Below are 14,199 nucleotides of genomic sequence, written 5' to 3'. Positions count from 1 at the left end.
GATTTTAAATGCCACCTTTATCATATAGTAAATTCTACCTATATTGGATTATGTTTAGAAAACAATATAAGATTGGAACATGCCAAAAGGCTACAGAAGCAGGCTTGAAGAGGCATCTACTTGCCCAACTAAGGACAATTCAAGCATCAAAATAATGACAGTAGTAAATGATAATCCACGGGCCCTAGCCATTTTGCTCAGTGGTAGAGCATCAGCCAGGCATGTGGATGTTTCGGGTTTGATTCCCAGTCAGGGCACACAAGAGAAGCGACCATCTGCTTCTCCACCCTTCCTCCTCTACCTTTTCTCTCTCTCTCTTCTCCTCCAGCAGCTATGGCTCGATTGGTTTGAGCGTATCAGCCCCTGGTGCCGAGAATGGCTCCACGGAGCCTCTGACTCAGGTGCTAAAAGTAGTTCGATTGCAAGCATGGCCCCAGATGGGCAGAGCATCAATTCCAGACAGGGGTTGCCAGGTGGATCCCAGATGGGGCACATGTGGGAGTCTGTCTCTCTACCTCTCCTCTTCTTACATGGAAAAGAAGAAAAAAAATGATAGTCCACTAAACAAAATAAGAACCTGTGAGTTGAGACTGATATTACATGCATATGCATATCTAAAGGAAAAGGAAAAGTACTTCCATCTGCCCAGGTGGTGGCGCAGTAGATAGAGCATCAGCCTGGGATGCAGAGAACCCAGGTTCAAAATCAAGGTCACCAGCTTGAGTGCAGGCTTACCAGCTTGAGCATGGCATCCCTGGCTTGAGCATGGGATCGACCCCAGGGTCGCTGGCTTAAAGCCCAAGGTCGCTGGCTTGAGCAAGGGGTCATTTGCCCCCCAGTCAAGGCACATATGAGAAAGCAATCAATAAACAACTAAGTGACACAACTACGAGTTGATACTTCTCATCTCTCTCCCTTCCTGTCTGTCCCTGTCTATCTCTCTCTCACTAAAAAAATAAATAAATAAAATATGAAACATGGCTGGAATGTTATGTATATCAACTATGCCACTGTCATCCTCAAATATTTGCTTTTCTAAGAAAAAGCAGCCCACTATCCTATTACAATCCACATTTTCCATTAGATTCAGATTTGATGTACCTCACTATTCAACCCATCCAGACAAAGTGCTAAGGCTGGTACTGTTGAGAGCAGCAGGAGCTGCAGCTGCTACCACAAACAATAGAAGTCCTGGAAACTTAGAGAACATTCTCCCAAATCACTCTGGGCTCAAAGGGAAAAATCACAACAGTAACTGCAAACAATGCGCAGAAGAACACAACAAAATGTATGATGGTAAACAGTTCACCACCAGAAAACTGCCAGTATCTACTAATGCTAAACACGGATCCACCCGAGGAACCAAGGCCCCTAGATATGAATATACTCCACAGAAATGCATGTGCATGTCCTCTAAAATACACGTGTAAGAATGTTCCCCCTGACCGGTAGTGGCAAAGTGGACAGAGCATCAACCTGGGGTGGAGGACCCAGGTTTGAAACCCTGAGGTCGTCAGCTTGAGCTCTAGCTCATCCAGCTTGAGCACAGGGTCACCGACTTGGGCGTAGGATCATCAACATGATCCCATGGTCACGGGTTCAGCTAGAGCCCCCTACCCCAATCACAACACATATGAGAAGCAATCAATGAACAACCAAAAGTGTCATAACTATGAGCTGATGCTTCTCATCTCTCTTCCTTCTTCTCTTTCTCAGAGAAATAAAAAAAGAATGTTCTTAGCAGCTTTGCTCATGATGGCACCAATCTGAAAACGGTCTAAATGTCCACCAACCAAATAGGCAAATAAATCATGGTATATTTATGTATTAGAATACTACACCCCAATAAAAAGAACTATTGTCACGTGTAAAAACATGGATGGCTCTCACAGATATGATGTAAGCAAGGCACAAGAAAACATACTGTATGACTTCACTGATATGAAATTCAAGAATAGGCAACGCTAATCAACAGTGATAGAAGTCAGAATAGTGGTTATCTCAGGGTAGGAGAAGGCATGCAGGGGCCCTGGACTCTTTCTCTGTCTTGATCTGAGAGGTGATGACACAAATGTGAACATATACATATATTCATCGAAATGTGTATCACTTAAGATTTGTGTACTTTTCCCAAAAGAAAAAAAAATTGAATGGGGGGGGGGTGGTGGAATCAGGCAAGTTCAAGCAACAGCTTGACCAAGCGGTGGCGCAGTGGATAGAGCATCGGACTAGGATGTGGAGGACCCAGGTTCGAGACCCCAAGGTCGCCAGCTTGAGCGCGGGCTCATCTGGTTTGGGCAGGGCTCACCAGCTTGGACCCAAGGTCACTGGCTCAAGCAAGGGGTCACTCAGTCTGCTGTAGCCCCCCCCCCCCCAGTCAGGACACATATGAGAAATCAATCAATGAACAACTAAGGAGCCACAACAAAGAATTGATGTTTCTCATCTCTCTCCCTTCCTGTCTGTCTGTCCCTCTCTCTGACTCTGTCTCTACCACACACACACAAAAAAAGTTAAAAGCAACAGTGTTTATGAGGAAGACCACCTCCTTACACTGGATTTATGGCTTAAAACCAGCAGAGATCAGCTCCATCCAACATGGTGACTAATTTCCCTAATGGTAACCCCTAGCCTCATTATATACTCATTGCAATATATTAGCATGCTAAATGGCACACCCCTCATGTCATGATTAGAAATGGAAAAGCCCATATAAAAACACAATACGGCCAATGAATTCCTCTGAGAAATTCTCCACCCCTTTCCCTGGAAAAACCTGTATTTCTTCCCCCTTATTGAATACGCTACGAACCTCAATAAAGAAAGCAAATCCTGTGAAAGAGGGGCTGTTCTGTCTGTGAGGCAGCCACTCTGTCTCACTGCTTCATAATAACCTCTCTTTCACTTTAACTCTAACAAGAACATTTTCATTATTAAACAAGAAGGAAAAAATAAATGCACTAGGCTTTCAACTCCAAAGTTAGAGACGACTTACCGACTGACTGAATAAATAAGTACATGTAATAGATCTAAGGACAAATAGTTGAAAAAAATAAAGTTAAAAATGGAAATTAACATTAGAAAATGTTATAATTAATAGATAAACCCAAGAAGTTGTTCTGTAAAAAATCAATTAAAAATGTTTAAGCAAAATGTTTAGCAAAAATGTTTAAACTAGTCAAGAAAAAACTTGGGGAAAAAACACAAAAACCAAAAGTGAGAAAATTTAAAATCATTTTCTAATTAATATAGAATGTTATTTTAAATCTTTATACTAATAAATTTGAAAATCTCATGAAACAATTTTCTCAGAATTATAAATTATGCAAGGTGGCCCTGGCCAGTTAGCTCAGTTGGTTAGAGCACCATCCTGAAATACCAAGGTTGTGGGTTCGATTCCCAGTCAGGGCACATATGGGAAGCAACTAACAAATGTACAACTAAGTGGAACAACAAATGAATGCTTCCCTCTTTCTCTCTAAAAATAATCAATAAGAAAATATTATTTTTTTAAACTGATGCAAGATGAATCAGAAAAGTTGAACAAATCAATCATTATGGGGGGAAAATACTGAAAAAGTCATCAAAGAATTATTTCAAAGAAAGCTGCCAGACCCAGTTGGTTTTATGGGTGAGCTCTTTCCTGTACTCATGGAACAGATAATTCCCATGTTATACAGTCTGTTCCTGAAGTTGGAAAGCACTTCAACTTACTGTATAAAATTAGCTTAACCTCAAATCCAAAGCTGACAAAAATAGTACAAAAGTACAGACAAACGTCACTTAGGAATATATGTAGATGGAAAAACTCCAAATAAAATATTAACAAGCAATTCTAACAAAACTTTCATGAAATAATCTAGCATGAACAAGTAGGTATATTCCAGAAATTCTAAAGATTGTTACTATTAGGAAATTAATACACACAGAAGAGTCACTAGAAGCATGGCTATCAGACAAAGCAGGACACCTGCTACATCACCACTGAAACGGGAAAGTGTATGCAAAGCACTCACAAGAAAAAGAAGTATAATTATCTCCTAAGATAAGAAAAACTATCAGTCTTAAACATCACATAAATGTCTCCCAAGAAATGCCAAAAGAAAACATTTAAACCTATACTAGGAATTCAACAACTGACAGAACATAAAAAGAAAATGCAGAAATACTTGTATTCTAACAACACTACATTAGAAGACATAATAGGAAATGATATCAAAATTACTTTTAAAATTAAAAGTGTATCAAAAGATAACTTCAAAATGATTGAATAGGCCCTGGTCAGTTGGCTCTGTGGTAGAGCATCAGCCCAATGTGTGGAAGTCCCGGGTTTGATTACTGGTCAGGACACACAGAAGAGGAGACCATCTGCTTCTCCACCCCTCCCCCTCTCATTTCTCTCTCTCTCTCTCTCTCTTTCCCTCCTGCAGCCATGGCTTGAATGGTTTGAGCAATTTTGCCCCAGGTGCTGAGGATAGCTCCATGGCCTCACCTCAAGCGCTGAAATAGCTCGGTTGCCGAGCAATGGATCAGCGGCCCCTGATGGGCAGAGCATTGCCCTGTAAGGGGCATTCCAGGTGGATCCCGATTGGGGTGCATGCAGGAGTCTATCTTTGCCTCCCTGCCTCCAGCCTCTCACTTATTTAAAAAAAATAATTGAATGAATTTAGAGACATCCCATATTCCTGGGTAGGAAGAATCAGTATGGAAATTCTCCATAAAGGAACTTTACAAATGCTAGGATTCTAGTAAAATCTCAAGGATTTGAGGGGAGGAAAGTAGGAAGAGGAGAGAACCTGACAAAATAATTTAGTTCATGTGATCATGTCCTATATGCAAAGGAGGAGGAAGATTTGGAAAAGAAGAGAAATTTGAACTGTCAGATATTAAAACATAATGTGACAATAGCTAAGACAGAGTGATTTTAAAACAACAAATGAGGTTAGCTCAGTCAGAGCATCATCCTGAAAACACCAAGGCTGCAGATCACCGGACAGGGCGCATATGGGAAGCAACCAATGAATGCACAACTAAGTGGAACAACAATGAATGCTTCTCTCTCTCTCCCCCTTCTTCTCTTTGTCTCTCTAAAATCAATTTTTAAAAAAAATTTTAATAAACAAACAAATAAATAAATAAATAAATAAAACAAATGAAATGGAAAGTCCCTAAAGAGGCTCAAGTATAGATATGTTTTTAATATATACCAAAGGTAGCAAATCAAATCAGTGGGGAAATAGCTGGATTATTCAATAAGCAGCATTAAAACAATCAGTTAGCTATTTGGGAAAACTTAAATAGATCCCTAATTCAAATTGTGCACAAAAATAAATTAATTTGAATGAAGGATAAAATGTAAAAAATAAAATCACAATGGACTAGGAAAAAAAGAGGTTACCTGATCTCAGAATGAGGAAAGCCTTTCAAAGTATAAAAGACAAGACAGAAATTTCAAAGGATTACAGATCCGACTACAAAAACTTTAAAACATCTATTTGGAATAAAGAAAAATAAAACCTACAAAATCAAAATGCAAATGAAAAATTATTATTAAAACATTTAGAAATCTTAAGACAAAGAATAATAGCGTTAACATATAAAGAGCTCTTTTAAAACTAGAAGCAAGAACTGCACACTCCAATATAAAAATGAGCTAAGGTAATAAACACACTTCAAAACACTGCATCGCCTCCAATATGTCAGAGAAGGTGAGGTAGAGGTGAGGGGACGTTCAGAAATAACAACCAAATGCAACAAGAGGACCTGGGCCAAATCCAGATGCAAGCAAACCTCGAGGCAAATCGCAAAATTGAATATACTATAGCCTGGGTAACAGGTAATAATAAGGAATCCATGTCAATGTGACAGGTGCGATGATGGCATAGTCATTATTGAAGAAAATGTCTTATTTTTAAGGGATGCATGTTGAAGATTCTAGGATAAAATGTTGAGATACCTGTAATTTACGTTAAAATACCACAGCCAAAAAAGGAAAGAGATAAGGCAAATCTGACAAAATGTTAATTACCAAATAGTTTTAAAAAAAGAAAAAAATTTTTTCTTACAAATAAATCCAACAAATACCAAGGTGCAACAGAACCAGCACTCTCAGCCACAGCTGATGGGAGGGTACATTGTTAGAACTTTTCTGGAGGGTGACCTGGCAAATATGTGTCAAAAACCTTAAAAAATATTTAAACTTAGCAAGCTCATGTTCAATAATTTATCTCAAGTAAATTTTAAACAGTGGGCACAAAGATTTTAAAACGTTCAAGTCTATCACAGCATTATTTGTGACTTGTGAAATACTGACATCTATCCAAATGTTTGGTTGTTCACACAGCCATCTGAGAGACAACTACCAGACAGTCAATAAAAACTGCATTTTGGAAGGAAAATTACAGCTATGTTGATATATTTTATGGAACAGGAGCTATGGAAAACAGTATGGTGGTGCCTCAAAAAATTAAAAATAGAAATAACACATGATGCCATAATTCAGCTTCCAGGTTATGTATCCAAAAGAGCTGAAAGCAGGGACTTAAAGAGATGTGTGTACGCTCTTGTTCATAACAGCACTACGTACAATAGGAAAAAGGTGAAAGTGGTCCAAGCATCTTGGATGGCTGAATAAACAAAATTCATTCGTACAATAAATGAATGGTATAGTCATACAATGGAATACTATTCAATCATTAAAAAGGAGATTCTGACACATGCTACAACATGAATGAACCTTGAGGACATTGTGCTAACTGAAGTAAGCCTGTAACAGAAAGGCAAATACTGTATGATTCCACTTATGTGAGGGACCCAGAATAGTCAGAGAGGCAGAGAGTAGAACAGTGGGGGGTTAAGAAAAGGAAGGGAAAGGGGAGTTGTGGTTTAATGGGAAGAGGCTGAACTTGGGCGATGAAGAAGTCCAGGAGACGGTTGGTGGTGATGGCTGCGTGATCATGTGAATGTACTTAATGCCGCTTGCTGACCTATACACTTAAAAGAGGTTAAGATGGTAAATTTGATGTTATATGTATTTTATAATAATTAAAAATAAGTAAATAAAGATATTTGATACAATTTCAAGAGAAGAAGACATGCTGAAAAATACTATGTTGATCTATGATCTCAATTTTGTTTCAGTGATAAATATTGTATTAATATATGTTTGCATATAGGAAAAGAGCTCAGGTACATATCAAAATATTAAAAATTATCACTAGGTGCTGTGCTTACAGAATTTTCTTTTCTTTGTGCGCCTGTGTGCTTTTTTGTAATTCCCAGGTTTCCTACAACTACTTTTGTGATCAAAAGCAAAAGTATATTGACTAGACAAATGAAGAAGGAAAGAAAAGGACACTCACGTTGGCTGCTGATTCGAATGCGAGAATGCCCACATGTCTGTTTCCAAATAACATAATAAATATAATCCACCTTGAGAATGAAATCATAAAAGGTAGCCCAAAGTTGGGAAAATAAAGACCAACTCAGAAGGCAGAGCATCAGGGAGTTCCCTGCAGAATTAAAATAGAGACCTACATCTGGCTTTAAGCAATTCCCCTAGCCAGGTGGGTTCACCGCATCTCTGTGTGGCCAGCAGGAAGGAAAAGACCAGGGAGCCACAGCCGCCACCAGAGTGGCCCGTCAGAGAGGACAGGCCCAGAGAGAAAGGACTCGAATCAATGCAGCGCTCTTCCTGCAACTCCACACGCCCCCACACACACCTCTCTGAAGTTAAATCGACTTTCAGAAAATATTTTCTAGACAGCAGCCTTCAAGAGAAAAAGGAGCCTTTGCCTTGCCACATATGGTACTGCTCTGAATAGAGGCTTTATGAAGAGGGTTCAGATACCACAGCCACGGTTATGCCACTGCCCACAAACAACAATAAACAGATGTTAGGGTTTAGATTTCTGCGCAGCAGAGGCAACCTGAATAATTATGATAGAGCTTGCATCACATTCTGACATCCAACAAATGTTCATTGAGTGCCTACTAAGCACAGGGCACCGTTTGTAACATCATCCCACACTGACACACATGCTCACACATGCAGATCCTTTGTTCTGTTCCAGGACTCAGACTAGGAGAGTAACGGTGTAGGCTGGAGGTTTTTGCCAGTTTGAATCTACGTGTCCCTCATCTCCTGGACTGGGCAAAGACAGGCAGAGGCCGAGGAAAAGCACTGGTCCCTGTGAAGCGATCGATCAAGGAGACACATCGTGGCACCCCACCACTACAGCCCCTGGGACAGGGGGCTGAGTTCTGCAAAAAGAAGCATTCAGCCTCCCTTAAAGCCCACGGCCAGCATCCGTGGGGAGCAGAGTCACTGCAGCCCTGGTCCTGGAGGAAGGGCTATCACCAGGTTTATCAGCCGTGTGGAGAAAAATCCATGCATCCAAATTCTTCTCCCCGCCGACATAAAGGACTCCCACTAGCCACCCCTTCACCATACGTACTTTTGCCCCCATTGTTCTTCAGGACATTGGAGAGGTTGACAGAGGCGGTGCCTAGCAGTTCATTTCGTAAGGTATGGCAGCTCCAGACCTTCAAATCTAAGTTGCTCTGGGCCGTGACATTCCTGGAAAACAAATACTTGATTCATCATATTCAAGAAGAATAGGCACTCTTAACGCGGAGAACAGCAATTTTCAACCTTTTTCATCTCAACACACACATAAAGTAATTACTAAAATTCTGCAGCATACCAAAAAATATATTTTTCGCCAATCTGACAAAAAAAAAAGTATAATTTTGATCATTCACACTAAAGAGCTATTGTAGTGTTGGCTGTCATCATTTTTTTATTCAACAATCTAAGGGAGAAGAGGTCAGTGCCCCTGACTAAACAGTCAGGTATTGCATGTATTAAAAATTCTTGAGGCACACTGGTTGAAAATCGCTGGCTTAAAAGAAAACAGATATTGCTGAAAACTTGGAAGGGGGAGAAGACCCCAAAACAGGACAAGGTTCACATAACCCCTTCCCCCCCAAAGCTGACCCTGTGACCACCTAGCTAAGACTGAGCACTCTGTGAGCTCAATGATGTGGAAACCTTTAAAGAGAGGCACCTTTGGCACCAAAGGCAGAAGAATTGGAGGCTCCGCAGGACACCTGGATTTCCCACAACCCCCTTGGAGTGCCGTCTCTCTTTCTCCCATGTCACTGCATTCAAAGAGAAGGGACTTTCTCTTACAAAATGATGATCTCATTCCAGAGAAGCTCGGAGCTCCCAATTCGCTTCCCAGTCTTCTTGGTCTCACTGGGGAGTCCATCCACAGCCACTTCCACAAACGAGTTAATTCGAGGTTGGCGGTTATGCACCTTGGGCTTAGCTGACACCACTGGAGGGGAAAGAAAGACAGTCAAGGATGAGGCAGAAAGCTCCCAGCTGCCCCCCTGTGGCAGATGGTCTCACTCTTTCTTGCTGTTTCTTTTAAAAAATATGAGGCATAAGAAACAAAAATCACTCCTAACCTAAAAACAAGATGTTGGGAAATCCAGACTTTCTAGATTTTCATCTTTTATGTTCCCAATTCTTTGCAAATTCTTCTCCTCCAAAACCCAATTTAAAAGGCTGTAATAATATAAGCCCATTATAAAAACATGCCATAATTTAGTTAACTGTACTTTCACTGACTAATAGATTGATTCTAATTTTTTTGCTCTGGGACAATTACCACAAATGTGTATACATGATCTCTTACAATTCTGAGTATTCTTCCAAAGGATCTGAACATTTTTTTAAAGTTCTTAAAACTGCTTAATTCCTCCCCAAAAGGGTAAACCTATGGAGATGTCCATGGGCATTATAGGAATATCTCCATTTCACCAAACACTACAGGACATTGCATACAATGTTTTTTTCATTATATGCAAATATCTTTTAAGTTAAAAAAAAGTTGGTATAAGATAATAACTAAAACTTAATGAGTACTTTTTACAAATACTATGCTATGTACAGATTGTCTCATCGAACCCTCACAATGAACTCACGAGGCAGGGAATGGTATCTCATCACCCTCATTTCACCCAGGAGGAAACAGGCTTGAGGAAGCGGGGTCACTGCCCCAGGCAACATAGCCGAGCTGCGAGCCAGGATGTGCAACTGGGCAGCCTGACTACACCATGCTGCGTGTCACTACCAGACTCTACTTATTTGTTCTAATGCTTTTCTTAAATTACTAATGAGACTGACTATTTTTTCCATGTGCTCGTTAACCATCTGCACTTCCTCTTCATGTGGCAGCATTCTGATGTTCACCTGGCACCAGCAAGCCAGGGACTAAGAGCACACAAGCTAAGCTAGTACCCACTCCAGGCTAGACTAGTTCCTCTTAGAGTATATATTTGCCCTGGTAGAAACTCCAGGTCATTAGGAGGAAGCACATCTAGACATCATCAATCCTATGCCCCAAATCAGAGCGTATTACTGATATTCCTTACCCATGATGGCAATACTGTCCTAGCCCAAGCTCCCCTCTGCCGAGAGTTAGCAACCTCGCCCTCCCAGACCCTTCTGAGAGGTGACAGTCCTAAAAGGGTCCACAATTTGGCAAAGGACAAACCCACCTCTGCATTGTTTTTAGCAACAGCTCTCTCCTCCAGGGCCATAAGAGAGGAAGCCAGAGAACACCACCACCAAAAGCCGCGGCTAAGACTCAGGAACAGCAGGGAAGGTACCAGGAAGAAAAAGGTCAGGACTTGGGAAATGTGGCCCAGGGTAAAATGAAATACTTTACACACAGACCAGGTTAACTGAGGCCACCTGGTGGTGCAGGAGTAGCTCTGCATGCAGGCCCTTAACTTGGAAAAAAAAGGGACTAATTATAATTAGTCCTATAATTTTGACCTAGACAGTTTCTTTAAAACCAACAAGTTCAAATTCTTTACTTAATAATTTGGCCAACTGCCTGATCGGTGGCGTATAGAGCATCGACTTAAGATGCTGAGGTCTCAGGTTTCAAACTCCAAGGTCATCAGCTTGAGTGCAGGCTCACCAGTTTAAGCACAGGGTCACTGGCTTGAGCGTGTGATCATCAACATGATCCCATGGTTGCTGCCTTGAGTCCAAAGATCGCTGGCTTAAAGCCCACGGTCATTGGCTTAAAACCCAAGGTCACTGGCTTGAGCAAGGGGTCCCTCACTCTGCTGTAGCTCCCACCACCACCACCATCAAGGCACATACGAGAAAGCAGTCAATAAACAACTAAGGTGCTGCAATGAAGAATTGATGCTTCTCATCTTTCTCCCTTCCTGTCTCTCTCTCTTTCTTGATAATAATAATTTAGCCAACTAATATCCAGGGAGGTGAAATAGCATATCAAAATCCTAGAGCTAGTCAGAGCCAAACCTGAGCCTAAATTCAAGTCTCCCAGCTCCCAGACCAAGTCTATGAACTCTGCCATGATGTTTCCTTTTTTGTCCTCTACTTTGTCCCCTAGATTTTTTCTTTTTTTTTTAAATGATTTCAGCAGTTTTTAGAAAAGCTTCAATACAAAGAATCCCCATAAACTTTTCACCCAGTCACCAAATATTAACTTTTTACTATATTTGCCTTATTATTCTCTGTGTCTCCCCTCACTTTTTCTCATTCATATACACATTTTTTCCCTGAAACTTTGGAAGTGAGTTGCAGAGGCTGTGTGCCTCTTTACTCCTAAATACTTCAGTGTGTATGTCTAAGAACAAAGTATTTTCTAATCTAACCATAGTATAAATATCATACTATAGGAAATTCGGCATTCTTTAATACTAATTCTCATATACAGACCTTACTCAAATTTTGTCAAATGTTCTATCAAAGTCTATTTTAACAAAAGAGAATTGTTTTTCTGGTCCAATCTAGGATCACATGGTGCAGGTAGTAGTCTTATTTTGCAGTTCCCTATCTATAGAAAAGTGAAAGAATAGAATAATCATATGCTCTTCACCAACTGTTACCAATTTGCCACATTTGCTTTTTTTTCCTTGTGTGTTTATAGCAGTGCTATTCAAGAGAACTTCTGTGGTAATGAAATGTTCTGCACCAGCTCTACCCAATGCATTGCCATGTGATACATATGGCTACTGAGCACTGAAATATGGCTAGCACAACTGAGGATATTAATTTAATTAAGTTACTTTTGGGAGGTTTTTTCAAGAGAGGTAGGTAGAGAGACAGACAGGAACATCCAGCTGTTCCTTTATGTGCCCTGACCAAGGAATCGAACAATTAACTTACTTCTAATGTAAATAGTTCAATGGGGCTATAAAGACTACCCTACTGGATCTCACAGTATATAAATATATGAAATTTATATCTACATTTGTGTGGGTGTATGTATGTCTATGTCCACACACTTTTTTTCTGGCAAATCATCTGAAAGTAAATTGTAGACATCATGAGAGATCAGCCTTAAATCCTTTCAGAGAGGCCCTGGCCGGTTGGCTCAGCGGTAGAGCATCGGCCTGGCGTGCAGGGGACCCGGGTTCAATTCCCGGCCAGGGCACATAGGAGAAGCGCCCATTTGCTTCTCCACCTCCCCCCCCCCTCCTTCCTCTCTGTCTCTCTCTTCCCCTCCCACAGCCAAGGCTCCACTGGAGCAAAGATGGCCCGGGCGCTGGGGATGGCTCCTTGGCCTCTGCCCCAGGCACTAGAGTGGCTCTGGTCGCGGCAGAGCATCGCCCCCTGGTGGGCAGAGCATCGCCCCTGGTGGGCGTGCCGGGTGGATCCCAGTCGGGAGCATGCGGGAGTCTGTCTGACTCTCCCCGTTTCCAGCTTGAAAAAAAAAAAAGAAAAAAAAAATCCTTTCAGAGAGTAACTCCCAAGAATAAAGACATTCTCCCACCTAACCATACCACCATTATTATACCAAAAAAAATTCAGTATTCCCTCTATCAATTTCAATATTCATTCCATATCCAAATTTCCTCACTTGTTCCAAACATTTTTTTGTGTGTGTGACAGAGAGAGAGAAAGTCAGAGAGAGGGACAGACAAACAGGAAGGGAGAGAAATGAAAAGCATCAATTCTTCGTTGCGGCACCTTAGTTGTTCAGTGATTGCTTTCTCATATGTGCCTAGACCAGGAGGCTACAGCAGATTGAGTGACCCCTTGCTCAAGCCAGCAACCCTAGGCTCAAGCCGGTGAGCCTTGGCTAACCCAGATGAGCCCGCACTCAAGCCAGCGACCTCAGGGTTTTGAACCTGGGTTCTCCGCATCCCAGTCCAAAGCTCTATCCACTGCGCCACTGCCTGGTCAGGCCCAAACATATTTTTTATAACTGTTTTCCCCCAGTCCAGGATGCAATCAAGATGAGCATGTTGAGCCCTGGCCGGTTGGCTCAGTGGTAGAGCGTCGGCCTGGCGTGCAGGAGTCCCAGGTTCGATTCCCGGCCAGGGCACACAGGAGAAGTGCCCATCTGCTTCTCCACCCCTCCCCCTCTCCTTACTCTCTGTCTCTCTCTTCCCCTCCCGCAGCCAAGGCTCCACTGGAGCAAAGTTGGCCCGGGCGCTGAGGATGGCTCTGTGGCCTCTGCCTCAGGTGCTAGAATGGCTCTGGTTGCAGCAGAGCAACGCCCCAGATGGGCAGAGCATTGCCCCCTGGTGGGCGTGCCGGGTGGATCTCGGTTGGGCGCACGCAGTAGTCTGTCTGACTGCCTCCCCGTTTCCAACTTCAGAAAAATACAAAAAACAAACAAACAAACAAAAAAGATGAGCATGTTGCATTTGGTTGTTGTCTCCTTAACCTTTTAAAATCTAGAATGCTCTCCCTTCTTTTTCCATGACAATGATTTTTAAAGATTTGCACCAGCTGTCACCTAGAATATGCCAAATTCTGCATTTTTCTAATTATTTCCCCATAGCAGATTCACATTGAACATTTCTGTTAAGAACACTACATAGCCCTGGCCAGTTGGCTCAGTGGTAGAGTGTCGGCCTGGCATGTGGAAGTCCCGGGTTCGATTCCCGGCCAGGGCACACAGGAGAAGCACCCATCTGCTTCTCCACCGCTCCCCCTCTCCTTACTCTCTGTCTCTCTCTTCCCCTCCCGCAGCCGAGGCTCCATTGGAGCAAAGATGGCCCGGGCGCTGAGGATGGCTCTGTGGCCTTTGCCTCAGGTGCTAGAATGGCTCTGGATGCAACAGAGTGACGCCCCAGATGGGCAGAGCATCGCCCCCTGGTGGGCATGCTGGGTGGATCCCGGTCGGGCGCATGCGG

General features: G+C 42.1%; 1 protein-coding gene across 2 annotated transcripts in view; it reads right to left on the bottom strand.

Annotated features, from left to right (window-relative positions):
* Positions 1–14,199, bottom strand: part of WWP2 (WW domain containing E3 ubiquitin protein ligase 2) — a 156,027-nt gene that overhangs the window by 114,642 nt on the left and 27,186 nt on the right. For both annotated transcript variants that reach the window (XM_066348153.1, XM_066348154.1), the window contains exons 3-4: positions 9,194–9,341; positions 8,457–8,578 (exon numbers count right to left, since the gene is read on the bottom strand). In XM_066348153.1, coding sequence (XP_066204250.1) covers positions 8,457–8,578; positions 9,194–9,341 — 270 coding nt within the window. The remainder of the gene's footprint in view (positions 1–8,456; positions 8,579–9,193; positions 9,342–14,199) is intronic.

The sequence above is a fragment of the Saccopteryx leptura genome, chromosome 9, assembly GCF_036850995.1.
Source record: "Saccopteryx leptura isolate mSacLep1 chromosome 9, mSacLep1_pri_phased_curated, whole genome shotgun sequence".
Taxonomy (NCBI): domain Eukaryota; kingdom Metazoa; phylum Chordata; class Mammalia; order Chiroptera; family Emballonuridae; genus Saccopteryx; species Saccopteryx leptura.
This window is presented reverse-complemented; position numbering and strand designations above follow the sequence as displayed.